General features: G+C 44.8%; 1 protein-coding gene across 3 annotated transcripts in view; it reads right to left on the reverse strand.

Moving 5' to 3' along the window:
* Positions 1 to 23,654, reverse strand: part of WT1 (WT1 transcription factor) — a 47,580-nt gene extending 23,926 nt beyond the window's left edge. For 2 of the 3 annotated variants that reach the window (XM_082209176.1, XM_082209175.1), the window contains exons 1-4: positions 22,765 to 23,654; positions 14,264 to 14,386; positions 12,586 to 12,688; positions 2,722 to 2,799 (exon numbers count right to left, since the gene is read on the reverse strand). In XM_082209176.1, the coding sequence (XP_082065302.1) occupies positions 2,722 to 2,799; positions 12,586 to 12,688; positions 14,264 to 14,386; positions 22,765 to 23,173 (713 nt within the window). In that variant the 5' untranslated portion in view covers positions 23,174 to 23,654. The remainder of the gene's footprint in view (positions 1 to 2,721; positions 2,800 to 12,585; positions 12,689 to 14,263; positions 14,387 to 22,764) is intronic. The other variant, XM_082209177.1, reaches the window with a different exon arrangement.
* Positions 23,655 to 26,281: the final 2,627 nt, after the last annotated feature.

Below are 26,281 nucleotides of genomic sequence, written 5' to 3' on the forward strand. Positions count from 1 at the left end.
AACTACTACTACTTCATCTTTATGTCTCCCTTCCCACTATTTTAATTTTTTTTTAGAAAGAATCTCTTGACAATAATTGATTATGTGTGGATGGTTAATGCTCAGATCTAATTTTTCATGCTTCTGTTAGGGCTTGGTTTCAACAAATACACAAAGCATAGTCAGGAAAACCTAATTCAGAACCTCAAATGGGAGGGTGTGGAGGAATTCCAACACAGAGAAATGTGCACTTAACGCACGTTGGTCTCAGTGAGACTAAGTGAGACAACTCTTCCAGTTGCAGCTAGGCTGTTTGAACTGTGGAATTTCAGTCCACAAATAAAAATTGTTATAAGATAGGATAAGGAAATTTGCTTTTCTTCAAACCAAAATTATTTTCAACATGTTAACACCAGAAGGATCCAACTACTATCTATTACAGTGGTACCTTGGGTTATAAACGCCTCGGGTTACAAACACTTTGGGTTACAAACACTTACAGACTCCGCTAACCCAGAAGTAGTACCTCGGGTTAAGAGCTTTAGCTCAGGATGAGAACAGAAATCATGCAGTGGCAGCGCAGTGGCAGCGGGAAGCCCCATTAGTTAAAGTGGTACCTCAGGTTAAGAACGGTTTCAGGTTAAGAACGGACCTCCAGAACAGATTAAGTTCGTAACGAGAGGTACCACTGTAGTTAATACCCATCTATCTTTTAAAAAATAAAATAAAATGCTGCAGCTTTACTCTCAGAAGATGCAAGTAAACACCTTGCCAGAAAAAAGCAATTACATATAAATGAAAATAAAGCAATTATAATTATTTAAAATATAGTGAATCATTTCTTTCATACATTTGTGAAAATGCATTTTCTTATTTTCTCTCAAATGTTGATTTCAAATCTACACACCAGATACAAATATCATTTATAACTCACACAGTCGAAAGGTTCTACTCCACCAAAACATGCTAGCCAACATTAAATTCTGTGAGTTGTCCTCTGATTGCTATACTTATAATGACCTTCATCTCCCCACTCTGTTCAAACTTCAGGAAAGAAAGGAGTGCACTGTCCATAACCGCCCCCCATATCCTGCCTGCAGCCTCATCAAATATCTTTAGTAGCATGCGGCTCCTTCAAGAAGGACTTCCTGCTTCCAGGGTAACAGGAAACAATTTCTGGGCAAGCAGTGGCCAGACTGGAGCCCACTCCCTACAGGTGGGAGAGAACAACAGTCCGGTCCATAGGGAGGAAGCTAAGGAAAATGGGAGGGACAGCGGAAAAGCAAAGGCAAAGGATGTACGGTAAGATCTATGAGAATTCAAGGTAATAAAAGGACGCAAGAGACGGAAAAAGTATAAAGAAATGGGGAGGAAGATTAAAATAAGACATTTGAAAAGGGATGGAGAAAAGGAAAGCGTGGGCTGCGGCATTGTTACTGTCAGGAGCCACTGTGGCTGGAACCGGGACCCACTGTGGCTTTGACCTGAGCTCTGTTGCTCTTTTTGTGAGCAAGCAAGGCCACTGACTAAAACCATCTCCAGGCCCATAGTCCTGCCTCAGGCTCCAGAGTGACACAGCCCATCCAAGCAGACCACTGGTTTCTTCTGACCTGGCAAAGCTGTAAAAGCTTCCAGATCAGCCTTAGGGTTTCCCCTCTTTGGGGCCAGTTGACAGAAAATTAAAGGGCCAAACGAGGTTTTCCCCACATATCCACCCTCCATTATGTATCGTAAGTAAATAAAACCCTGTTGTGTTGGACCCTGCCTCCACACCCTTTCCAAACTGATGAACTTTAGCACTTGGGTCCATTCCAAACCCAGAGAACTCAGTTCCCCAACCCCAGGCATCACCCAGACCCCAACATCTGGTATCCCTGGTCAGGCTTGGGTTTATACTAGGCAATAGTCAGCTTGGCTTTTTCTATGTGGTTACTTTGCCCAAACTTTATTTTTCTGCCTGCTGGCCCTGTTCCTAGGTACTCTCCATCTCGCCAGCTCCCTGCGACACAGCCCTGCAGTTTTGGGAAGGCTGGATGCAGTGGGCACAGATTTTGATCAGCTCCATTTACAGAGTTATTCCAAAAAGCTGCAAGTTTATTCAAGGTGTATGGTTTTGTTAAGAAATGCTGGTGAAAAATAGTGCCGCTGTTCTGAAAGTCACCCCAAAAATAAAAAGGCTGGTTAGTCCAGAATACCATCCACATCAATGAATGAATGCTGTCACAGCCAAGGCATCTATGGGACTATTAGGCTGCAGTCATATATGTTCTTACCTGAGAGTAAGTTCAACTGAACTCAATGGGACTTACTTTTGAGTAGACATAAATAAGATTTCACTGTACATCAATGGATACTGTAAATCTACACGATTACACCAGTGTAAGTGAAAGCATGATTATCAGAAGTGCTTATGACTGCACCATATTTTTTTTTCAAATGTTATAAAATGAATGCAATCCACACCTATAATGTGTTATATAAAAGATTATAGCTCATAACAAATTAGATAATATTGCTCTCTTGTGCCCTTTAACTGCTTAACACGCTCAAGAAAAAAATGGTTTTATTGAGCATTTCAAAATCTAACACACACACAAACATAAACAGCCAGGATGTCAGTGACAAATATCCACATGCTAAGAAGTTTAATATTTTGATAAGTCGTTTTATCAAAAAATAAATTATATCATAATTCTGCAATATAAGATTGATTTAAAAACAAAACAAAAACATAAACCTTACCCCTTAAGTTGAGATCCCAAGTTCATTTGATTCCATGTCATGCATTCAAGCTGTGAGGTCATTTGGTATAAATTGTCACTGTTACAAAAATATTTAAAGTTAGATCTAAAGTTATGTGATCCAGTTCAAATAATTTGTTTCAACTGAGAAGCAATATTCTTATTTTCTTCTTAAAAAAAAAAAAACATTTCAAAAATAAAGGTAAAGCAGTTTAAAGTAATTTATTGCTTTGCCAACATGGTGCTTATCTGTAAGGCTGAATTAAAAAGAAAGAAAAGAATAAAAAAAGAGGAGAATATCAGAGGAGAATATATCATACTATTTCCAGGGTAGCATTCAACTAAGTTTTATTTAGAATAGACTCACTGAAATTAATGAACAAGACTAAGGTCATCAATTTCAGTGGGTCTACTCAGAGTAACACTTAGTTGAATACTTCCCTTATAGTGTTTTTAAAATGTCCATAAAATATGATATAACAAAATTAGTTCTGCAAAGACGAAAAACATTACATGCAATTAATTTACAGTATTTATAGACCCATAACAGCAAATTATTGCTTTGGGGGAGCTGGGGTGGAATTCAGCATCACGCTCTTTTGATCTGAACCCCCCTCTCCTTCCCCATGTGATGTTCTCGGGGGTTCTCCAGGATCCCTCCTCATCAACTTTTAGGGGTGTGGGGGTGTGGAGGAGGAGAGGAAGGAAAGCCCTATAATGCAAGCAGAAGGCCTTCTGTAGGGCTTTCGCTGATGGGGCTTGTTAGCTCAGTTCCACCTATATTTTTTTACTCTTCAGTGAAGACTGCAATAGTTAATTAACTGAAACAGCTATAGGGATAGGTGATTAATATTGCTTCATAAAGTAACTTGACTCCAAGTAAAAAAAAAACCATAAGAACCTGAACTTCAAACTGAGCTCCACCAGTTATGAAGTTTGTGAACACAAATGCTTTTTATTGTTTCAATTTTTTATTATTAAAACATTCTTAGACAACATCACCTTAATGTTATTAATATAATATCTGGTGACTATTCTTTGAGCACTGACGTGAGGTGGTATGTAAATGTTTCTATTTTAAAAAAGGAGAACTAAAATAGCTGCAAGACCCATTACATGATTGTCATTGGACACTTCCACCCCATAACAGCAGGTTAGTACTGTAGTGATCCAAGCAAATACTTACTGCATATAGGTGCCAACTCCCTGAGGCCCTGGTGCCCAAGCACCCACAAAATTACTCACCTACAAATTTTGGTTCTATGGTCATGCATGCTGCATGGGCACCCACAGACCCAGTTACCCACAGTCGCAGGGCCACGCTGGTACTCCTGTTACTGCATAGTTCTTTCAGAGGACTAATTATTACATGAAAATGCTCCCATTTCCTTGGAGCTCTTAGGAGAAAAGTACTTTGGCTACCTCATGAGAAGAGAAGACTCCCTGCAAAAGACCCTGATGTTAGGAAAGATTGAGAGCACAAGGAGAAGGGGACAACAGAGGACGAGATGGTTGGATAGTGTTCTCAAAGCTACCAGCATGAGTTTGACCAAACTGCGGGAGGCAGTGGAAGACAGGAGTGCCTGGCGTGCTCTGGTCCATGGGGTCACGAAGAGTCGGATACGACTAAACGACTGAACAACAACAACAACAAGCAGCTAATATCAACTTTCTTACAAGTTGCTAAAGGAACCTTCCTGGTGAAGGAAAAGCAGTTACCTTCCTTGATTCTCTTTCATACTTGCATCAGGGGTAAGAAGACATAAAGCCCCAGGGCCATATCAGACACCCCAAGGCTTTCTTGCAACCTGCACATAGCCCTGCTCTGCTATCAGGCATCCATTTGCCCCTGTTCTTTGTTATCAGAAAACATTATTCTGGGGAAAGTCTTGGTGTGCTGGCCATTCACTGTGAATTTTGAGATACAGATAGATAGAGGTAGAGATAGATAGATACACACACCACTATAAATCGGCAAACCTTTCTAAATTTAATTAGAACTAATTTCACTCAAATATATTTTTTATACCATTTTCTCTTCAGATTTCACTGGACCACTTTTAATATACACCCTTAGAAGCAAAGAAATAAAGTTAAATGACTTCAGCTGCGAAGTATGTGTAATATCATTTGTCATTACCACTGAATACTATTATTCATGAGAGTGTCTAAACTGCTATTATGTGACTACAATGTCCTGCATATCAGCTCAGAAATTGTTAAGACTCTCCTGCAGTTTCCCCATTTGCAACAGCAGCTCGTGCTGGTCTGTGCCACTACATTTTGCAATTCCATGAATTCTTCCTGTAATGCTGATGTAATTAATTCCTCCAGGGCCCTGATTTTTATTAGAAGCGCCAGACCTCTGCATTTACAGCAGGAGATTTTCCTTTAACTTTATTTCATTTGACAGTTCATTTATAAGGGCCTCCTCCACAAGATCTCCTTTTTTTCCTTCATTTGCTTTTTCATCAAGTAATATACTTACTCATCTTGTCACCAGCAGAAAGCCACTCAGGTTGCCAGGTCCAGGCCCTGAAATGACTTGTATGTATATTTTTATGAGTTACGCTGAATGGAGATTTCTGCTAGGGCAGCGTTTTCATCTTGCAGTGCTGTAGTGACAGGAGTAGCCAGACCATATGCAATTTTTGCTTGAATGAAAAACCCATTTTTATATATGTAGATACAGGAGAAGGCAATTGCCAAAAGGATTTAGAAATCAGGACAATTTTTGAACTCAGGCACAGGTTGCAGTATCTTAAGAACCTAAGCAGAAGCCTGCTAGATCAAAGCAGGGATCCATTTAGTCCACCATACAGCTTCCCACAGAGGCTAACCAGATACCCACTGGGAAACCACAAATAAGTCATGAAGGAAGGCAATACATCTCAAACTGTTGCTTATGAACAAGCAGGTTCCAGGTAGCCATCATAACTAATAACCATTGATAGAAAGACTCATGGAGCAAAATCAGTCTAACTGCCTTTCAAAGCCATCTAACCTAACAGTTGCCACCAAATTAAATAGAGGTGAGTTCTATACATTAATTATGCTTTTGTGGAGTACCTAGGCCTCCCCTCCCTCAACTGGCTGGTAGTTAGAAGGACAAAAGCCAGAGTTTTGTGAGAGAGAGCTGGGCTAGAAGCAGGAGGCAGGCAGAAGCCTGAGAGGGAGAGACATACTTGATATCTGCTTGAATCCAAGGCTGTGACTATGGGAGACACAAGATCTTCTTGGGGCATTAATGCTGTGAACCCCTCCATTGTAGACTCAGGTTGAATATATGTGTAAATAAACCATATATCATAAAGACACCACAGTCTCCACTGTCCCTCATTACCAGGAAACCGAACTCTGGGTCAGTGCCTGCAACCCCTGGAATCTTGCGCCACACATAGATTGGGATGGCACACAACAATATTCAAATCTCATTAAAATTGGCTTACATATCAACATGCAATAGAATACGTTTTTTGAACCAATGAATCTATTCAAATATCTGCTTTAAATGAGTCTGAAGTACTAGAACTAATTGGAAATAATTGGATTGTTTCAATTATTATGAACTGAACCTCCTAAGCCACTGCAAAGAAAGTACTACAAAAGTCAGTCTTCCCTTCCAGAGATGTATTGAAAATGAAGTAGGGGGAGGGGAAGACATTCATACAACAGGGATTAATGTCAGTTGGAGTGAAATAAAAGGAAGTTAACTTTAAGCAAAAAAAGGGGGATACTTAAAAGGAAACCAGTAGTAGATCATATAGAGTTTGTTTTGGCCTGTACTGCTGCCTACGAGTTCTTGACCTTGGTGCAGAAAGAGCTATAATCTGCGCTGCGACTCCTCCACTCTTAAAGTCTTTGTAAGTGTGACTCATAGTAAATTTTCAGCATTAAACATGTTTACTACATCAAACTGCATCAAACTGATACAGAAAAGTTCACAATGTCATTTTAATAGATCCGCAACTGTTGGATATCTAATGCATGTTTGGAGTCGGTGTTTCTTTGCCTTCTGCGCCTGACCATCAAACACCAACACAACGTTCTTGAAAAACAGATATTACCGGTATGTTGCAGCTAGGGTTGCCAAGTCAACAATGAGGAGATTCCTGTCTGTTAAGGGTTATACAGAAGGAATGAATATTTTTTTCCAGATACAGCTTTCCTACTTAACAGTTCTGCTATGACAGAAGAAGCTGTATTTGGGCAAATTCCCCTTTTCAAATATTTCAATCATTCAGCATAATCCCATGCAAGTTTTTCAGACTCGCTCAGTTCAATTCATAAACTGTGTATACACGTAGCCTTTCAGACATAAGGGCTTGTTTCTTCACAGTGTGCTTTTGTACGTAACGGTTTGCAATTGTACACAATAACTTCCTCTAAGGCGGCAGCTAATATCTGTGTTGTCTATGCACACCGGTGGGCATGTTTTCCAACTAGTGCACACTGGTGTTCTCTAGACCCCTCTCCTCAATTAGTATGTTCGCTGAGTTCAGATACTTTTTGCCCTTTCAAAAGAGAGAGGTGGAAACTGGTGTGCTGATACACTGGTATTCAGAAGTATACAGAGGTGAGTAAGTCACTGTACTGTTTCCTGTTTTACTTATTTCGTTCATTGACAAGTTAAACATGGTGAGGGGGGGTGGCACAGCCCTGCAATGTCAGTAGGTCTGCCCCAGTAGGAGGTGACCTGACAAAGCACTCTCCTCTGTACACACATCTGCAGCAAGCGCTTGAGAAGTGCATGCTAGGCACAAAGCAGATTACAACAGTTTCAGCAAAATTTGCTTTGGATTGGCAAATAGTGCAGGATGGGGATGGCATTGGGATGATGTCATGCATACAGCACTCCAAAAAGGCACCTGCATCCAGCACTGGCTGCACGTTATCACACAGTGTGTATACACACTCATAGATAAAGGAGCTATCCTGGCAACTGTTCTTGCTACAAAGAAGAAACATTTACTAAAACAAAAGCAGGACACACACACAAAAAGTCCACCATAATATTTGTACTGTGAAAAGTTATAGGATTCCGGTAGGAAGCTAGGGACATGCACAGATTGGAAATAAAGCTTCCTTGAAAAGGGAGAGAGAAAACGGCATGGTGCATCTGCAGCAGCACAACTCAACACCTTCCAGCAGCTTTATTAAAGTGCTAACCAAGTCAGTAAGTGCTATGGCTTTTTGATAGTTACTGAAAAGTACAAAAGTACTTTCACCCTATGCTTCTGGGTGCTTTGACGGAACTGTTTTTAGAAGTTGTTTCTTTGGCCATGGATGGATCAAGCTGTTAAATGGAGGGACACTGCGTGATACAGATTTGAACAGCTATGCTCATGTTATAAACTGCAAAACGTATCTGCTTAGTACATAATCTGGTTGCTTTGTCAGAATTATGAGAACATCAGCGTTAAATAATGTTTAGTCCACAGTTGCAAATAAAGTTATGGAAACACACTGTAAATGATATTTTAAACCTCAGAAACAAACAAAAAATGGTATAAATTGGGGCTCTAAAGATCAGATTTTTAAACAGGTCCTTGTCCACAGTACTAGGGCTCCACATGTGCAGATGCACATACAAAGCTATGGTATCCCCATTTCCTGCTTCTTAGCAACATATGCACAGAGCTGTCATGCCCACTGGTATAGTGGAGCAGGAACACAGGGGAGCAAAGCTCTGATACTTCTCTGCATAGAAAGAGCAGTGGTGTAATATGCCAGGACTTCATTTGCCAGATTTGTAAGGGGTTTTTTTTGGGGGGGAGGGTGGAGGACAGACTGGAAAGGCTCACCCAGTAACTAGCTCAAGTTCACTCAGTGAGTTTGATGTCTGAATGGAGATGTGAACCTAGGTCTCTCCAGCCCAAATCCAACACACAAACCAGTACACACACACACATGTACTGTTGCTCTTTGGTGGGGTGGAGGTGTATCAATAAGCTGCTGCATTTTTGCATTTTCCTCAGGGAGCGTGGCTGTGGGAACTGTCATAAGAAGCTCCTGCACTTCAAAATGTACTGCTATTTGTTATGTCACGGCCTTCAAAATGGAAATAATGGAAGCATCAGAGTAAGGATATGATGTAAGTGAGTGGAAGCACACCACTTCCTTGCTTAGGAACCAAATCTTCTGGAGCCTGTACTTTGCTATTGGGCATTCTGCAGTGTCTTGGCATCGATGAGTTTTCCATTAGGAGGGTGGTTCTGTCCAAAGAGGACTGCTGTGTAGCTCAGAAGGCTTACTACCCACTTTGATCAACAGGACTACTATCTCTCAAACAACAAAAGTTGTCTTATTGAAATTCTAGCTGTTATTAAGTCAGCAGAATGAAGTATTCTTATTTTTTCATAAACAAGTTACTGTGGTCACTGACAGGAATTGTGCTCAGTGAGTGAATGTCTTGCCAGCCAGTCATTAAATATTATTAATTGTGCTTCCAAAGATAGTATCCTTGAGAAATGTAGTCATTTCAGTTTCTCAGAGTTTGCTCCTCAGCAGTGGCGTAGCGTGGGTTGTCAGCACCCGGGGCAAGGCAAGTAATTTGCGCCCCCTAACCCGTGGATTTGTGCTCCCTAACCCCCAGATGTTGCGCCCAGTGTGGCCGGGGCCCCCTGCACCCCCCACGCTACGCCACTGCTCCTCGGTTTTCATACTGAGTATCTTCATATCTACCACAATGGGAAGGCAAAACTAAACAAATTCTCAAATGGATGAAGAAGTAGGTTAAGGTGGTAGAGGCATTTTGATAACATGCATATTTGGTTTGAAATAGTAAGTCCCATCGAAGTGGTTCCTATGGAGCACCATCTTGACTTGTAGTACCGGGGTGTAAGCAAGGGGAGAGAGGTGGCGGCCCCTCAACCAATCCAACCGGAAGGCCAGCTTATGAAGAAAGTAGTTTGCAGAAGGCTGATGCCATATCGAGGCCTTTGAAGTCAGCAAATCATGGTTCTGCAAGAAACTCTTGGGCAACCTGAAGCAGAAAACCGCGCGGACTATGTGCGAGGCCAATCAGGTGAGAGATGCATTACTTGGGCAGAAAAGAGCTACCCTTAATCCGACAATAATGAATGGGACATAGAATCTAGGGAGCCTATTAGAGCCGAAGTCTTGGCTACACAATGCATCCCTTTCCGCTTCGTTTGCTGCCGCATTGCTTCTGGCACCGACCGGTGAGCGACAAACAGAGCCTAGAGGATACTTTGTTCGGTTCCGCTAACGGCTGACACCCCAGCCCTGCTCCACTCGGATCTCACTCATTAAGCTTAATGAAGCAAGCGCAACGCTCGGCTCCACGACTCCTGCACAGCAACACCTCCGAAGGTGGAGAGGCGCTCAGGTCCGCGCTCCCCTCCTCGCCCCACCTTGGCCCTCCTTACAGAACCCTTGTGGGGTTTCGCGGGGCGGAGACCTTTGATCTGCCCTGATCTGAAATAATGTAAGAGGCACAGGAGTCTCCGCAGCCCCGATTTACTGGAACCATGTTCAGGAGGTTACCCGACGCAGGCAGACTTGGGAGCAGTCTCCTTTAGAAACAGTGGAACTGACTGCTAAACACACCCAGCAAAGAAAGAAATCGTGGTGTCCCACAGAGGGGCGCATTGCGCAGAGGAGATTTGCTCCCCACGGTTATTCCTGTGCAACATCTCTCTCTCTCTCCATCCATCCGATCCCTGCATCCCTTTTTCCCGCGTCTCCTCCTTCAGTTACTTCAAGTCAGGCTCACTAGCAAAGGGGCTTCTAGAACTGAGCGGCACAATATCAATCTGTAGAGTTAGAACGAAAGTCCGCGCCGCTCGCCTTTGCAGGAGTACATTGTTTTTGCGCCGCACGTTTCTTAGCAGCTCCCTAGACATGGGACTGGTTCCAAGTTCACCAAAAGTTGAAGCATAGGTGGGAGAGAGCGGAGTGGAGGGTTTTGTTCGGGCTCCTAAACAAGCTCAAAACAAACTTAAAAGGTGCTTCGCTCTTCTCCCCTCGGCCCCGGGCCCGCTCCACCATCGCTTCAAAGCAAAGGGCAAGAGCTACCGGTCCCAAGGCAAAGGGTAGCAGATGGGGGTTGTTTTGTTTTTTAAACGCCTGCTGGACAGGCCACAAAGCTAAGCCCGGATAGAATGGAAAGGGAAGGTTTTGTTTAAAATCAACACAGTGTGGATGGCCTTGAGCGAGTTACATTTTCAACCTCGGTTCCCCCATCGGCAGGGAAAGGAGAGGGGAAAGAAAAAGCTTATTAACTACCAACATCTCCTGTAGTGATGTTATTTCAGGTACTGCATCCCGCATCCGACTTTGAAAAAATGAGAATATTATTTTGCTGTGAAACCCCGCAGTTTGGTCTTTTTTTCTCACAGTTGGTATCCATCTCTAGTAAGAGGCCGTTTGCGCTGATTAAACTTTACATCCCCAGAATTCCGGAATGCTGCCTATCTCAGGGACGCCTTGACATTTTGAAGTGGCTCCTATTTGGTCCTGCCATTCTGCAGTGGTGGAAAGGAACACACCCGGGTAACTCCCTTCCTCCTTTCTGTCAGAGAGATGGACTTTTGCCACAGACCAGAATGGAGAAAAATTAAGGAGCGCATCATTTCCTTCGGCTTACTAATTAACAAATGAACGAGCGCCTTAATTTTCCATATCACGGACAGACCAGGCACCCAGCACAGTTAAATTGAGTAATACTTCTGTGTCCGGCCACATTGGTCCCATAAACTTCAGTGGACCCTAAACTGAACTTGCTTCCAAGGTCCTAGTAAACTGGACTGTGAGAAAAGGGTCGAGTTCCTTTCTAGATCTGAATACAACTTTATCAGAGGACAAGATACAAGGCCTTGGATGAAACACAGAATAAACCCAGTTGTTCCAGGCTTAGCACCAAATACAAGTAATTAATGCTCTATACAAAACACACCCATTTTGTGTCAGAAACCATATTTTTAAACTGAAGAGGTTGGCTGGTTAATTGGGACATGAAAGCTTGGGCTACCATAAATTTATTCATCTTTAAGTGCAACAAGATTTTTTTTTTTGCTTTTGCTGCATTGTATTATCAAGACTAAATCCACTTTAAATGATAGCCACTGTTAACAAATATGGGCCTAGAGTCACAAAATCCTTTCAATGAGAATTGAATGGGTTTGTTGGAAGGAAAGGTGGGATAGAAATCTATGAATTTAATTTTTAAAAAATTGCAACAAGAGTGGAGTAATTTAAAATAACAAAAATAGGTGTTTGTTTCATTTATCTACCACCCTAGAATCAAGGGTAGAAACCAAAAGGGAATAGATTTTGGCCAAACATTAGGAGACACTTTCTAACTGCAAAAGGCTGTTCCATAGTGGATGAGTCTGCCTCCAGTTGTGATGGGCTCTTCTTCCCTGGAGGTGCTTAAAGCAAATGCTGGAGGACAGTCTGTCAGGGATTCTGGTCAGGAAAGGCATTGCAGATCCTGCCTTAATCAAGGGGCTTGGGCTAGGTGCTATCCAATGTACCTTCCAATAACATTGCCACATCACACATATTTTTAATAACAAACAAATATGAGCATCTAAGAGCAACACGGTTTTCTGTCCTTGCATTTTAATATTTAGGGCTATATTTTGTCAACTTTAATTCTCTGAAAGGAGAATTAGAGACATGCTAAAGTGAGATGTTCCTCATGTTATTGGAGGCCTAAATATGAGAGTTTTGTATAAATAAAGTCTGGTGGGGTGAAGAAGAAAGGAGGAGGTACAGGACAGCAATTCAACTTTGGAGGCATTTGCACCAACAATAAAGCTGTTTTGCCAATATGTGGGAGGTGAACTGTACACAAGAGAACTGGAAGATGAAGAGACCAGAACTAAAGGCTTCACACCTGTTGTATGGGGTCCTCAGGAGCAAAGCCTGGCTGCCCGTGCAACTGTCCGTCGGGGTGTGGCAGCCATAAACAGGAGGAGGCACCGAATATTGCTGGTCACCTGCAGACAAACCATAGAGAAGTTACTGATTTCCATGCTCAGAAGGGTTAATGTCACGTCCTGTTAAGCTAGAGGAAGGGCTTTTTCTCATGCTCAGGGGTCGATGGGGGAAGGGGGCACCTGAGTCTCCAATAATTTGGAACAGATAATTATTTCAATTTTCAGTAGATATTTCATCATTGAGTAGAACATGCCTATAGTTATTTCTAAGCTGTGTAGCCGTTGACAAAAATCTTACGGAAAACAGGCAAACACTTTGTTTTTGCAAGTGTTCCATTGGATCCCCAGTTCTGTGAGAGCTATCGGATGAGAAAACCTTCAAATCTCCCTTCAACCATAAACCTGCAAAGTGCTTTTTTCTCAGCCTCCCATTTGTCACATGGAAGTAAGACCATAGGAAGCTGCCCTATACCAATTCAGATAATTTATTCATCTAGTTCAGTATTGCCTATAACACTACATTGACTGGCAGTGTTCTCCAGGATTTCAGAGAAGGAGCATTTCCCATCTCTACCTACAGAAGCAAGCCAAAGATTAAATTTGTGACTTTTTGTATGCAGCACGATTACTCTGGTGCAGGGGTCAGCAAACTTTTTCTGAAGGGGGCCGGTCCACTGTCCCTCAGACCTTGTGGGTTGCCAGACTATATTTTTTTTGGGGGGGGGAGAATGAGCAAATTCCTATGCCCCACAAAAAACCCAGAGATGCATTTTAAATAAAAGGACACATTCTACTCATGTAAAAACACGCTGATTCCTGGACTGTCCACGGGCTGGATTTAGAAAGCGATTGGGCCAGATCTGGCCACCAGGCCTTAGTTTACCTACCCATGCTCTGGTGTATGCAGTAATACTGGCCAACTTCATATGGCTGTCCTGAATATGACTTTATTAGGAATTGCTCCCAGGTAATTGTGTACAGGATTGTAGCATTAAGACTTCCAACATTTGAAACACCTTTTGTAAATGCTAAGAGCATCATCCAAACAAAGGGCACTATCAAGCTTGAAATCCCAATATAGTTTCAATGGGATCTGCTTGATTTTGACTGCTTTATGCCCTGAATATTTAGTCAATAATATCACAATAATGACCAGCCAGTAATATAATTCAGTCACACAAACTAGAAGTGTCCACTTAGGCACGAGAGGGCTTAGATTTTTGTCCATAAGCGTGTGTGTGTGCGTGTGTGTGTGTGTAAAAGTTACAGTAATCCTTACTGTATTCCATGCTGGTTGTTCCACTCTTAAACTGGAATAAATCCCACTCAACTCATTGAGACACTTAGGAGCAGTCAGGCCTAGGTTTGCACTATTGAAGTCATATGAGCTTCAGAAAATCTACACTTGTCTAGGCTATTATTAATGTACTTTTATGTGCACAGGACCACATTTTTGTTCCATTATCAATGGTATAATCTCTGAGAAGGTGTTTTGAACAGCAGCAGAGTTTTTATGGGTACACATAAGGGCAGACCACTGCCATCCTGATCATGATTATCAGTACCACTAACCTGTTCGCTACTTATTTGTCTCAAAACTACTTCCGTTTGGTTCCTAGAAGCCTAAGTAGTTACCTAGAGAGGTCTGCTGGACGATGGGATCCTCGTGCTTGAAGGAGTGGTTTGTAAACTGCGCTGCGTGGTGAGAGGGGGTGTGGCCATAACTTGGAGTTCCATCAAACGCCACCGTGCCGTAACCTGCCAAGAGAACAACATTGTCAAGAACCAGGAGTTGAATCGCCTGCCCTTGAACTTTCTCATGAAGCGGCTTCCTGCAAGAATGTCCCCACCCGGGGCAGGCAGGCGTCGAAAACCTGAAGCCCCCGCTGGTGGCTCCTTCCTTCGGGAAGAGAGAGCCTGCTCAATGAACCCAGATAAACCCACGGCGTGACCAAAATAGTTCTCTCTGTGTTTATGACTGTGGCGAGAGTCCATTCTAAATCTGGTCTTTGGGGCCGTTTGCGTCACTTTCTCCGTCATTCCTTAATTCCTGAATTAGCATCCGAGCTCGGCCTAGTGGAAGGTAACTCTTTCTTTCCATAAACATCAGCACACAGGCTGCTGGTGGCCAAGAACTGCTGAGGGGAATCATTGGGCGTTAAGAGATCCATTAACATCCGAGGCGCACGTCTAATTACTTTCCCCACGATGTGCCTCAGTTCTCTTTTTGTAAAATGACGGCAGCGCCGCTTCTCTCTGGGAGCAAGGAGGACTGAGTAGGAGGCTCTCAGGCACGTGCTGCAGGAGCTGTGGGCAGGGGGGAGAATCTTACAGTTCCAAGCCCCCTTTTTTTTAACGTTGATCTCAATGTGACTTGCTGCCAAGTCATAACGAGATCATAAGTTTGTTTACTTGGAAATGACTTGTGTTTGGGAATCTAGGTGCCAAGTAGGCTGTTGGGATGGCGAGGCTCAAAGGTTGTTGTCAAGACTAGTCAAGCCTGGGATCGATGCTTCGGTGGGAAATTAGGAGTCAGGCGTTTTGGCTACGCCTGGAAAGGGCAGGCCGGTCGCTTCTCGCAGTGAGCGATGCTTTCATTAATTCTTCCTCATATTTAAGAGAAAGTCCCCCGTCTGTTGAGCAAACTAGTCTGCCGTTTCACATGTAAAAGGTACCCTTTAATCTCGTTCTCTCTTAACTTCTCACTTATTTTATAAGATTAACTTTCTGAAGAGCCTGCAATAAAAATGGCAGGCCGTTAAATGAAAAATAGCCTCCTACTTTAAGCGAAAATTGCTCGCTCAAATAATAATAAACAGCCTATTTAAAAAAAAACCGGAGTGAATTCAGATGGAAACGGATCGCCTCTAGTGACCTCAGGGTGACACCGAATCGTAAATCAGGCGTTTGGACACCAACTTTCATTAATTACTTGGAGCCAGTTAAACAACTTCAGCTAAAAAGTAATTACAAAGTAATATTATCTTTGAGGCTTCTCGGCTCATCAGCATTTACCCCAAGACCAAAGAATGTTTAGTGTAGCCCTTACGAGATCTACCCTTGGTTTCCCAACCACACGTTATGTTGACTTAGAAATATATTTTAAACTCTGTGCTTGCAAAGTTCTTAGGTATACTTAAAGACTAGCGTCTTCTCAAACCCCCGCCCCGCCCCGCCCTCTTTCAAGATCACCGTTTATTTCGAGAACACCAAACTGGCGGCAGGGGGGCAGGCAAGATTGTGCAAGGCACGCAGAGAGAGCAAGCACCGCTGCACACTTTTCTGTGAGCTTTCCTAGGGCAACAGCCTACTTCGCTAGATGCATCTGGCGGACTCCTGACGGAGTCACCGTTCTTTCAATAAGCAGTAGATCGGGGGAGATCATGATGGATGTTAGACAGAATGTGACAGAACTCGGAGAGAAGGGCGAAAGGGAAATTCTTCCAGATCCCTCAGTGAAAACCCAAATAAAAGCAGAAACACATAAAACAAAGAAGGTTCTGGTAGAAGACAATTTAGACCTCTGTTGCTAAACACATATCTGTGTACTGAGAACAAACATCCTTAGCATGTTTACTCAGAAGTACTATGGATTTCCTAAACGTGATCCCTGGTAAACTTGCCCACGCTTCAACCATCCTTGACAGTGAAAACCCATTGAAATTCATTGGATGAAATCTGGAAGCCACCCGCATTGGTTTATTCTGCCTGTGAACCGTTCTACGTACCGATTGGAACGGAACTTGTGTTAATATTTACAAATTTAGGTAAGCGGAGTACCGGGACCTTTTGTTTTAGTGTAAATAAGACCCGGAACGTGAAGGCATTTACTTAAGAAGTAAATCTCACGGCTTTTAACGGAACTTGGCTCTAGAAAACAATGATTGGATCGTAGAATTAAGCTCTTGTCCTAAAGTACAGTTGTGCTGGCCTCCTGGAGTGCCACATTGATGCCAATGGCGCTGATCCAGAAGAAAATTATCTACGCGGATTGCAACTTTTCTGCTTTAGGGTCTCAGCATAAAGTAGATTGGAGTACCTGCTTCCGGCAGAAAACGTTTGCAGTGCCTCCTATTCTTGCAAACTTTTACAGTGAGGTAGATTTTACAGTGAAATAGCTAGATTTGAATCGACCGGTTTCCACTGAAGTCAGCAGGACTAAAAGCCGGTCCCGATCCTGAACTTATTTCTGCTGAAATGAGTCTAAAGGCCGCCTAGTTGGAAGCAAGTTTCTTTGTAGCACGATATTTCCTCAGCAACCGTTTTCTCGAAAGCAGGAGCCACTGTGCTCAATGGGGCTTACTCTCGAGCAAGTGCGCATAGCGCTGCAGCTCCAGTATATCCTAGATCTGAATGTAAACGGGCTTAAATCACAGTGTTTACAGTGATATGGAATGGGCTGCATTCTTATCCTGTCCTCTCTGGAAAACGCGCTTTCCTGAAGCGCTTTTGGTAACTGCCCTTCTCCACCCCTATCCCTGCCACAGGGGCGCAAAAATGTTTGGGCCTAAAGGGCGAGGCAGAGAGTTCCCTCCACAAGAAGCGAGGGAAGGTACCCAGCACTGTTTTCCCCTTGCCAGTTGGCCAGCGGTGGAGCAGGGAGCGGGAAGCGCCTCTCCAAGGCTGCTGCGTGCGCCTGGCGCGTTCTGTTGCGCGCAGCCTTCCTTTTCTTCCCCCGGCGCACGGACGGCGTTGACAGCCGGTGCCCAACCCTTGCACTTCCCTGCTGCAGCTGTCCCGGGCTTCTTTATCTCCGCTCATAACCCACAAAGCAAAGGTTTGCCTCCTCCCTTTCTCCCTCCTCTTTCCTTTTCAACTTTCCCCGAAGCATTGACACTTCAGATCTGTTCGTTACTCTTGGCCCAGCGTGCAACTTTATTGGGTGACCTTCACAATTCGACTCGGAGCAGAATGATGTTTTGGCCACATTTCCCGGTGTTGCCTGACCCACAGCTTCAGGAATGCGATAAGGGGGCTGAGTTCTGAACCAGCCCTCTGATAGCGAGGGCTCTTTAATTAGGTCTTTATCGGAGGCCGGGCTGATTAAAATGTGCTGAAAATAATTGAGATCTGGACATCTGGCGGAGAAGGCAAATCTTCTGAAGGGATACAATTGTTGGAGGAGCCCAGCTGCATGGAAGAATAGAAGCGGCGGGGAGGGGGACGCGGACGGGGCAAGAGATTCAAAGCAGGAAGGTTCCCCCCCCCCAAGCCTTGGCAAAACCGTCAAGGTAATATCTTTCCCACGCTGGAAAACTCGTCTGAAACCTAAACTTCAACCTTGACAGATTCAAAGCAAGAACATTATATTCGTGCCCAAAACATTGTTTGCCAGCTTCTCCAAATTCTTCCCAGCCACCCAATGAAACCTTGGTGTCCTGCCATAGTGCTCTCCCCTGCCCTCTCTTGCCTTCGCCTGTTTCAGCTAGAAAGACGCTGGTGGTTTGTTTTTTTCTGGATTATCGTTAACTTTCTTCTCTACAATTTTTTTAAAAATCATACTCTTCCTCACCGTTGGTCTTGTGATGCAGTAATTAAAGCAAACCAGCATATTGTCATCACCAGCTTTCTCACTTTCGAGTATATAAAGATCGGGGATCTAAGTTTGAATCTAAGGTATCTGGACGAACCTGTCACTCTTCAGGACCAGGACTCACGTTGCCAGGAAACCCATATTTATCAATGCGCTCTTTTGAAAATCAAAAGTATGGATATTTATTTTCTTCATATCAAAACAGCAGTTATAAGAACTGGAATTCTTACTTTACAAGCATAACTGCCCTGCCGAAGTAAATTATTTTCTTTTTCTATTCTGATTTAATATAATGTATAGCCTCTGGCTTCTGACAGAATTACCGTGTCTCGGACGTAGGACGTATGGACAAAATGCACGCCTCCAAAAGCGATTTCTCATCACTAAACAAGGCGAGGAGAACTAATGCAATTGTGGAACTTCTTTTTAGCACTTTTCAACAACACTAATCTGATTTATTAAAAACAGAATATAAAAGTTGCTGTTGATTAATGTGTCCACGGGAAAGCATGGATTTAGGATAAATTGTGCTAATTTCCCCTGCATTCTTTTAATGTTAACAAATACATTTATCCTGCTGTCATTCGAACTCTTTTCCTATATCTATACACCAGCTAATCTAGAAAGATTCTTTTGCAACAACTAACAAAAACTGACATCAAATATATTTCTGGTCTCACACACAAAAGTAAGAAAGGATGTGAATTTTAATTGACACATGATAAAGTGATATAATGCAAAACAATTCTAACTGCAATGAGAGAATTCCAAGGCAATGTTCTTCAAAAAAAATTACTGTATATATTATATATGCATATATGTTCACAGGTATGTATGTGCATGCATACATACAGGGAGAAAGATACATGAAGAACATGCAATTGGATCAACATAGCAGCAGAGGTTCTAATCACTTATATCTGAGTTTGCTTATTTCCTTCTCCTTCCCAATCAATTTTCCTTTTGTGTTGTGTATTTTCAAATGGCAAGTCTTTGTCTGGGAGCCTTTTTTTGAATGAGGAGTGGAATAAAAATAATATCTAAATGAAAATAAATGAAAATCAACTGGTGGCGAACAGGTTGGCAGTTCACATCAAAAGAAATTGAATTGCACTTCTGTTCCATTCTGACAGTTCTGATAAATTTAACTACCCTCCCCCATGATACACAGAAACCCACACATTATATAGGAATCATCATCATGATGTGGAATTCGCTAAGGAGTCAGAAATTGTCAGACCCAATAACCAAACATCAGCATTCCAGTAGAGCAGGGTCCATAAAAAATTACTATTGACCCAGATGCAAGAACTTGATTGGGGGGGAGGGAGAGAGGTTAACTGCTATTTAGAAAAGGAGTGGCTTCCCGAAATAATGAAAGAGATTGCCTCCCTAACCTAACATTTTGCAGAACAAAGCTCTAGGTCTTCAAACCCGCCAACAAGGTAACACTTCCTTAAAAAGGATTTTTAAAAGTTTTCTCTCTCCTCACTTTATCCATGGAAGTATTACAAATTTTAGCCATGCTGATTTGGTAACTTCCTTAAAATAATGATAAATTGAGTGGTTTCGTGCAAAAGTAAAACTTGGCGAACTGTATGAACTGCGTGAACTATTGTGAACTGTTAATTCGATTAAATGAATTTTTACTGGAAATTAATCATACTTTGGGCTGCTCTGCATTGTTCCAGAACCGCATTTTCAAGGGACAATTGCAAAGTAAGCAAAAGGAGGTCCGCTTTTCTCCAAGATGCCTTCCCTCCAAGACGCTGTTGAGAGCCTCAATCTGTGTAGTATTGCAACAGATCAAGTTACAGAAGCAAACACTAGTAATTATGGAATTCACAACAAATAATTCTCTGGAATTCACCAATAATTATATAGTACTTCCACTTCATGCATCTGCTAAAGCAAGCTATTGCCTAGGAAAACTAGTCAACTAGTCAACTCAACTCAACTCAGGTCGCAATAAACTGTTCAGGTGACAAACAATCCACCTGGAGATTCCCCCGAATTGAATTGGAGCTGCAGGGTCTAAGGTTAGGTCCCACTAATTTCGTAGTAGAGGACACGCCTTTCTCTTTTACATATAGGAATCTAGATGAAAACAAGAACAATTTAGCATTTTAGTTGAATAATTGTTCCAAGCTGCTTCCAGTTTTACAGTCACCTGTTTTCCTGTTCCTAAACAGAAGAGCAGCCAGAATAAGAATATGACTCGATTCGAGACAAATTTCCTTGAGTCACTGGGATTCTACATATTCTTATTTGGACGTGTCTTCTACCGAAATCAATAGAATTTATATGTCTAGGTCAATTTATTTGTTTAGGGTGCAGCAGAGGTTCCGAGCTTAACTGTTCTTATAAACTCCCGAGTCTAAAGAGATAATAGTGCAGTTCTGCACACGTCTTCTCAGAAGTAAACCCCACTGAGTATCTTGCTACTTACTCCCAGGAAAGTGCGTTTAGGATCGCAGTTTGAGTCCTATGGATTTCAATAGAACTTACTACCACACACTTATTGCTGAGGATGGGAGGGGTTACTGTTTAGTACACCGTTCCCCTGAGAACTTACACCTTTTAGACTATAGCTTTAATATATTCCTCTACAATATTATGTAAAAAAATTTATTCAGCCAAGCTCTGCGCGGAAAAAAACCCACGCGTTTCAGCACAAGGCAACTCCTTTGCAGGTTTAGCTTCTCAATATGAGCAGGTCAGCCAATTGCCTAATGTTACCTTTCTCCTACCCCCAACTCTTAAACAAACATCAACGCTGCAGGGGGGAAACCATTATATGATAATTCGCACCATCTCCAGTTTTTATAGACTGGCAAAAGAATCCCGCATGCAAGCTGCACAAGGTAGTTTATGGAATTTAGTTCCAGTCAAGTCAATCTTAAAATTCCTCTTGGTAAGTGTCATTCCCGCGGTTTGGTTTCTGTAACATTAACCAAACATTTCGCAGTGTAATCAAGAGCGCCATTATATACTTTGCCAGGATATCTCCAAGTAGCACTACAACCTGTTAGCTAAAAAAGGAACGAAGTGGGCGTGTGTTCAGAGCACGGATTTTAGAGTTTTACTAACACCAGGCACCACTGGAGTGAGAATAAATAAACGAACGCTAACTGACAGGAAGACTGATATCCCAAAGAACTGTTAAAGATAGTTTACACACACATACACGGGGAATTTTTTGCACATGGGGTAAGGCAATAACAGCGAGTCTTCTCATAAACTCATTTAGGCTGCAATCCTATGTACAACTGCATTCCTTAAGTACAGTTATTAGAAGAAAGTAAGTCCTGTTGAACTCAGCATCGCTACTAGGGTGGAGAAGTTTGTTTTCCTGAAACACCACTGAATCTACCTCTTTGAAGGCCGCTAGGAAAAAAGAAGTCTGCGGAGTTTATGCTCATCCGGTACTTGAACAGCCGGAAAGGCTAACACTAAAAATGGCAGCTACCACAAAATCAGTGCTAAGTGTTCCACTGACTGTACAGTAGTGAATCTGTATCGCAGCACCCAAAGAAGAAGCGCCCGATAACTTCCACCCCCTTCCTTCCAGCTTCATGTGGGGCGTTAAATGTCACAATTGTTACACATGGCGAATACTTCAGGACCACAGTTGATTAGAAGCTCCGACGCTTTGAATTGCAGTTTTGAAGCCGCAAACCCTCAAACCGCTTAATCTCGTAGTAATTTCTCTGCATGTGTGGGGGGGCGACTCTAATTCACAACGCAATCTGGATAGGACACAATTAAAGGCATGCCCCATTGTCGCCTATCAGATGATTTTTTTAAAAGTTAGAATTATCGTTTTAAATTACATGGGGTGAGTGCCACTGGCATCTAATCCACCCCAACACCCAGCTCGGAAGTATTCACCTGCCGCCTGCTTAATCTGGTACCTATTGCTTTCCCCGTAGTCTGAAATGGGAAATTCCAGAGCAGCCGAACCTCACATTTCTAGCAACCCGATTTTTATCTTCCTCCAAAAGCAACTCCCTTTCGATTCCACATAGACACGGCTGTCGTTTGGGCTGAGAAGGGGTATATTTACAATGCAGTCAAGCCAACAATGCACATCCCTACAATGGTTAAGATTGCTGGCGTACTCTCGGCGAAGTACGGCTGCAATCCTATGCGCACTCCCTCGGGAGGAAGGCTGCAGCGTGACTTGCCCCTTGAACTCGGCGGTACTTGCTTTCGCGTGGACTCGCATTGCAGCACGTGTGCGTCGGAACACACGTGTGAACGGAACACCAGTGTGAACTTTCCCCCTGAAATATCTAGATATTTATACACAGGCCGCCGTATATACCAACTCTTTATGTAACAACTGGGTTGCAACAGCCCGTGGCTAAATGCGGAGAGCGGGGATAGCTCAACAGACCGTCGGCCCGCCTGCGAGCCTGGTTCTGATTCGGGTTCCCACGTTTGCCGCCGCCGGCTTGCGGTCCAGCGACTGCACCGTCCGACGGGAGCATCTTCCAGCCCTTGCTGTCAATCACGGCGCGGGAGGCGAGCGAGAACCCCCCAGGCAGCCCGTGAGGCTGGCGCGCGGACGCGGCGTGTCCAATGGACGCGGCGGCCTTACCTTGGTTGCGGATGGCTTGCTGGCTCTCGAGGCAGTTGGGCAGGTAAGGGCCGCTGGGAAACATCCTGGCCTGGCTGGCGGGCGCTTGGCTGGGCGGCGGCGGGGGCGGCGGCGGCGCGAAAGGGCCGTAGCGGCAGGCTCCGGCGGTGCCGGTGAACTGGCCGGAGAAGTGCACCGTGAAGGCGCTCAGGCACTGCTCCTCGTGAGCCTCCGTGGCGCTCCAGCTGGGCTCCTGCTTGATGAAGGCCGAGTGCGGCGCCAGCGAGCCGTACGAGGCTCCGGGCGGGAAGTCCAGCACAGGCGCCCACTGCGCCGCGCCGCTCACCGGCATGGGGCAGTTGCCGTTGCCCGGCAGGGAGGGCACGGCCGGAGGCAGCAGCGCGTTCAGGTCGCGCACGTCCGAGCCCATGGCGTCGCCGCAAACTTTCCGCCGGGGCGCCGGGAACCACTCGCTGCCGCCGCTACTGCCGCCGCCGCCTCCTCCTCCTCCTCCGGCGCCGGCGCTGCACTTGCTCCAAGCGCTCTGGCCCCTGCCCGGGTCCGGCTGAAGGCACCAGGCGGCCGAGCCCAGCCCTTTCGGCGACGCGGGGTCCGGGTTGGGCACGCAACTCCCCGGCTCCAGCCCTGCGGGAGCGGGAAAAAGCGACAGCGCGAGGTTGGTCTCCAGGGTCGCCTTCGGGTCCGGCGGGCAGCGAAGTTGAGGAGACACACACAGAGAGAGAGAGAAAGAGAGCGGGTGTGAGGGAAAAGAAAGGCGAGCGAGGCAAAAAAAAAAAGCAGAGTGCGGGACTGGCGGGAAGCGGCTGAGGGGAAGACCTGGCCTGCTGAACTGGCTGCGCGGGAGGAGGGAGGCGCGAACTGACTGACTGAGGAGCCGCCCGCCTTGAACTTCTTACCTCAGCGGCGGCTTTGCCCTGAAGTCCCCAAAGCTCAGCTAATTGAGAGGGGGGAGCCGCGCGAGGCGGCAGCGGCAGCAGAGGAGGAGGAGTCAGTGGCAGCAGCGGCAGCAGCAGCAGCGCGGGCGCTCCCTTCACACTTCGCTCGGCGCCTCAGAAGCACTCGCAGCCCCGGGGGCAGGAGCGGACAGGGCAGACGCCTCTCGCTGCGGCTCTCCCGCCACTGCGCGGGCGGAGGGGCGGAACACCGAGCCCTCCCGCATCCCGCGGAGCCCTGAATTCAGCCACCCGACCTAATCACACCCGGGTTTCTTTCCCGGGCAAGCTGGAGGCTGCTGAGGCGAAATGGTCGGAGGCTGGCTTGGCTCCATAAGCGGCTTAGTTTGCGAAGGGAACTTGGACAAGGCTCAGGGAGAGGAAAGGCGCTTGGAAGCGGAAGATGCCCAATGCAGCGCCCGGGCTTTCCAAGGAAATGCCCCTCCCTGGATGAAACCCAGGGAGACAGGGCGGACCACGCTGAGGAGCCAGGCTATCCCCACGTGCCCACATAACACCTGTTCTCAATACTCGTCCCTCAGTGCTAAAAAAAAACCCGACCTTGTAATATGGCAGTCCTTACCCTTTGGAACTCCCTGCCCCTTGACATCCGTCAGGAACTTTCGGAGAGCTGCTTATAACATTTAGGCCAGCCTGACCGGACATAGAGAAGTTATGTGTGTTTAGCTTATTGCTGATTTTACTTTTTGAATGTTTTGATACCGGCTTTTAACTGTGTCTATAAATAAGGTTCTCTTGGGGTGGGTTGTAAACCGCTTGGAGGTTTTATTACAGTCAAGCGATGCACAAAAACTGTTAATTAATGCACAAAAACTGTTAATTAAATAAGACGGACCAGGAGTTTTAAAGCACGCCCCGCCTGCAATAATCCTAAACAGGAGGTCCTGGGAATTGCAGCTCTGTGTGAATTGGAGCTCTACAGTTCCCAGGTTTCTTTGGAGGTCCTTTAAATGCATGCTGTGTAGCAGCCTATGTCTTCGGAGTATGTCCGTCCATCATCTAGAAACACACAAGGATTTAAGAAGTTCTTAAATTAAAGACATCCGATTGGGGTCGCAGATTCCCCTAATGCGCCCAGTGTCACGTGGCACAAATATACTCCATCCTCTTCTTCATCATCTCATATCCATTAGGTTGGCCGGCTGCCATCCGAGAGTGCTTCTTCCTGAATTTCACTGGAGGTCGAATCCTGCTTTAGGGCTCCCCTGCCATGTGCTTTTATGGAAGCCGGTCTAGCTAACGATGGCCTTAAGGCGCTGGTGAAGCTCATCTTGCAGCTCTACCTCTGAGCTGCGAAACACGAAGCCTCCGATTCGAATCTCACCTCAGCCAGGAGGTCTCCCTCCCTCAGCATACGTGGGTGTCCATCACCTTCCGAGCCAGTTAGACGAATTACAACCCGTTTCTAAGAACGATCAAGGGCACGGAACACTATACAGTATACGGTAAATGCTAGTAGATGCACAGATGTCAAGCAGGTGACATCCGCTGAAAAAAGGGAAAGGGGGACTCTGGCGATGTTCTAACAGGAAAAGTAGAAGGAAAGGGAGAGCGACTTTTAAAGTAAAACACCGCTTCCTTCGCACTTCGTGAGCCCGGTGGTTGTGTTAATATGCATCCAGACAGAAAAACAATGAGGGCGGATTCTCGCTTCAACAGGGTTTAAAGCAGTTGTTGGCATCGGTGGTCTGTCCCGGGAGACAATGGAGTGCGCCTCCGGGGATGAAGTCAAGCCGCTGGAGAATCACAGCGCCTGCTGTGGCTGCAGAGACCAATAACTCATAATTGCTGCCTCCCGTGTTGCTTTTGTCTCCGTAGGAGCACTGAAGTGACCTTCCTGGGGTGCAAGCCTGGGCAGTGTGCATGGAGGTCATGGGCTGCCCAGAATACAAGACTTCTTGGCCTCGCTGATGTGGCCCAAAGGAAAGCAGAGCAAAGTTTGGCACCAGTTTGGCTGCAAGGGTTGCCGGAAGAAGACGCCATCCAGCCGTCCCAGGGACTCATGATCCTGGATGCTGCAGACCTAAGGCCCAAATCATAGTGAAATTGCTCCACCAAACAGCGGAGCTGAACAAAAGGGAATGGGGGCACCATTTCTGCCATTATTTCTTCCCAGACCTTATTATTGAATTGCCCTACAGAATACCTTCCCTACTAAATCCGGCTCTTCTTCCGCCTCTAAGGGTATGCACGAATAAGGCTGCCGCCCCAAGCACGCCTTACTCGGAAGCAAGTCCTTTGAAACCAGTGGGACTGACTTCTGAGTACAAATAATGAGGCTGCTTAAGAGAGCCGCATTTGAGGAAGGTTTCTTCTTCTAATCTCCTGAACTGAAGAAGAGCTTGAAATTCATAGCATCAGCTGAGGCGGATCTGCTCTCTGTTGCTGGATCCCTGCGGTTACTTGAAGAAAAGTCATTTTTCACAAGTCCCCCCCCCCAGTTCATTTTGCCCCTTCTGATTTTATTTTTATATCTGGTGTCGTCACTGGTCGTCTGTATTGACCTATCAAGGATCTCCCCGCTCTCTTGCTTTCAGGATCAACTCGACACACTTTTGCCACTT

Source organism: Podarcis vaucheri, assembly GCF_965113315.1.
Source record: "Podarcis vaucheri genome assembly, chromosome: 1".
NCBI classification, from domain to species: Eukaryota; Metazoa; Chordata; class Lepidosauria; order Squamata; family Lacertidae; genus Podarcis; species Podarcis vaucheri.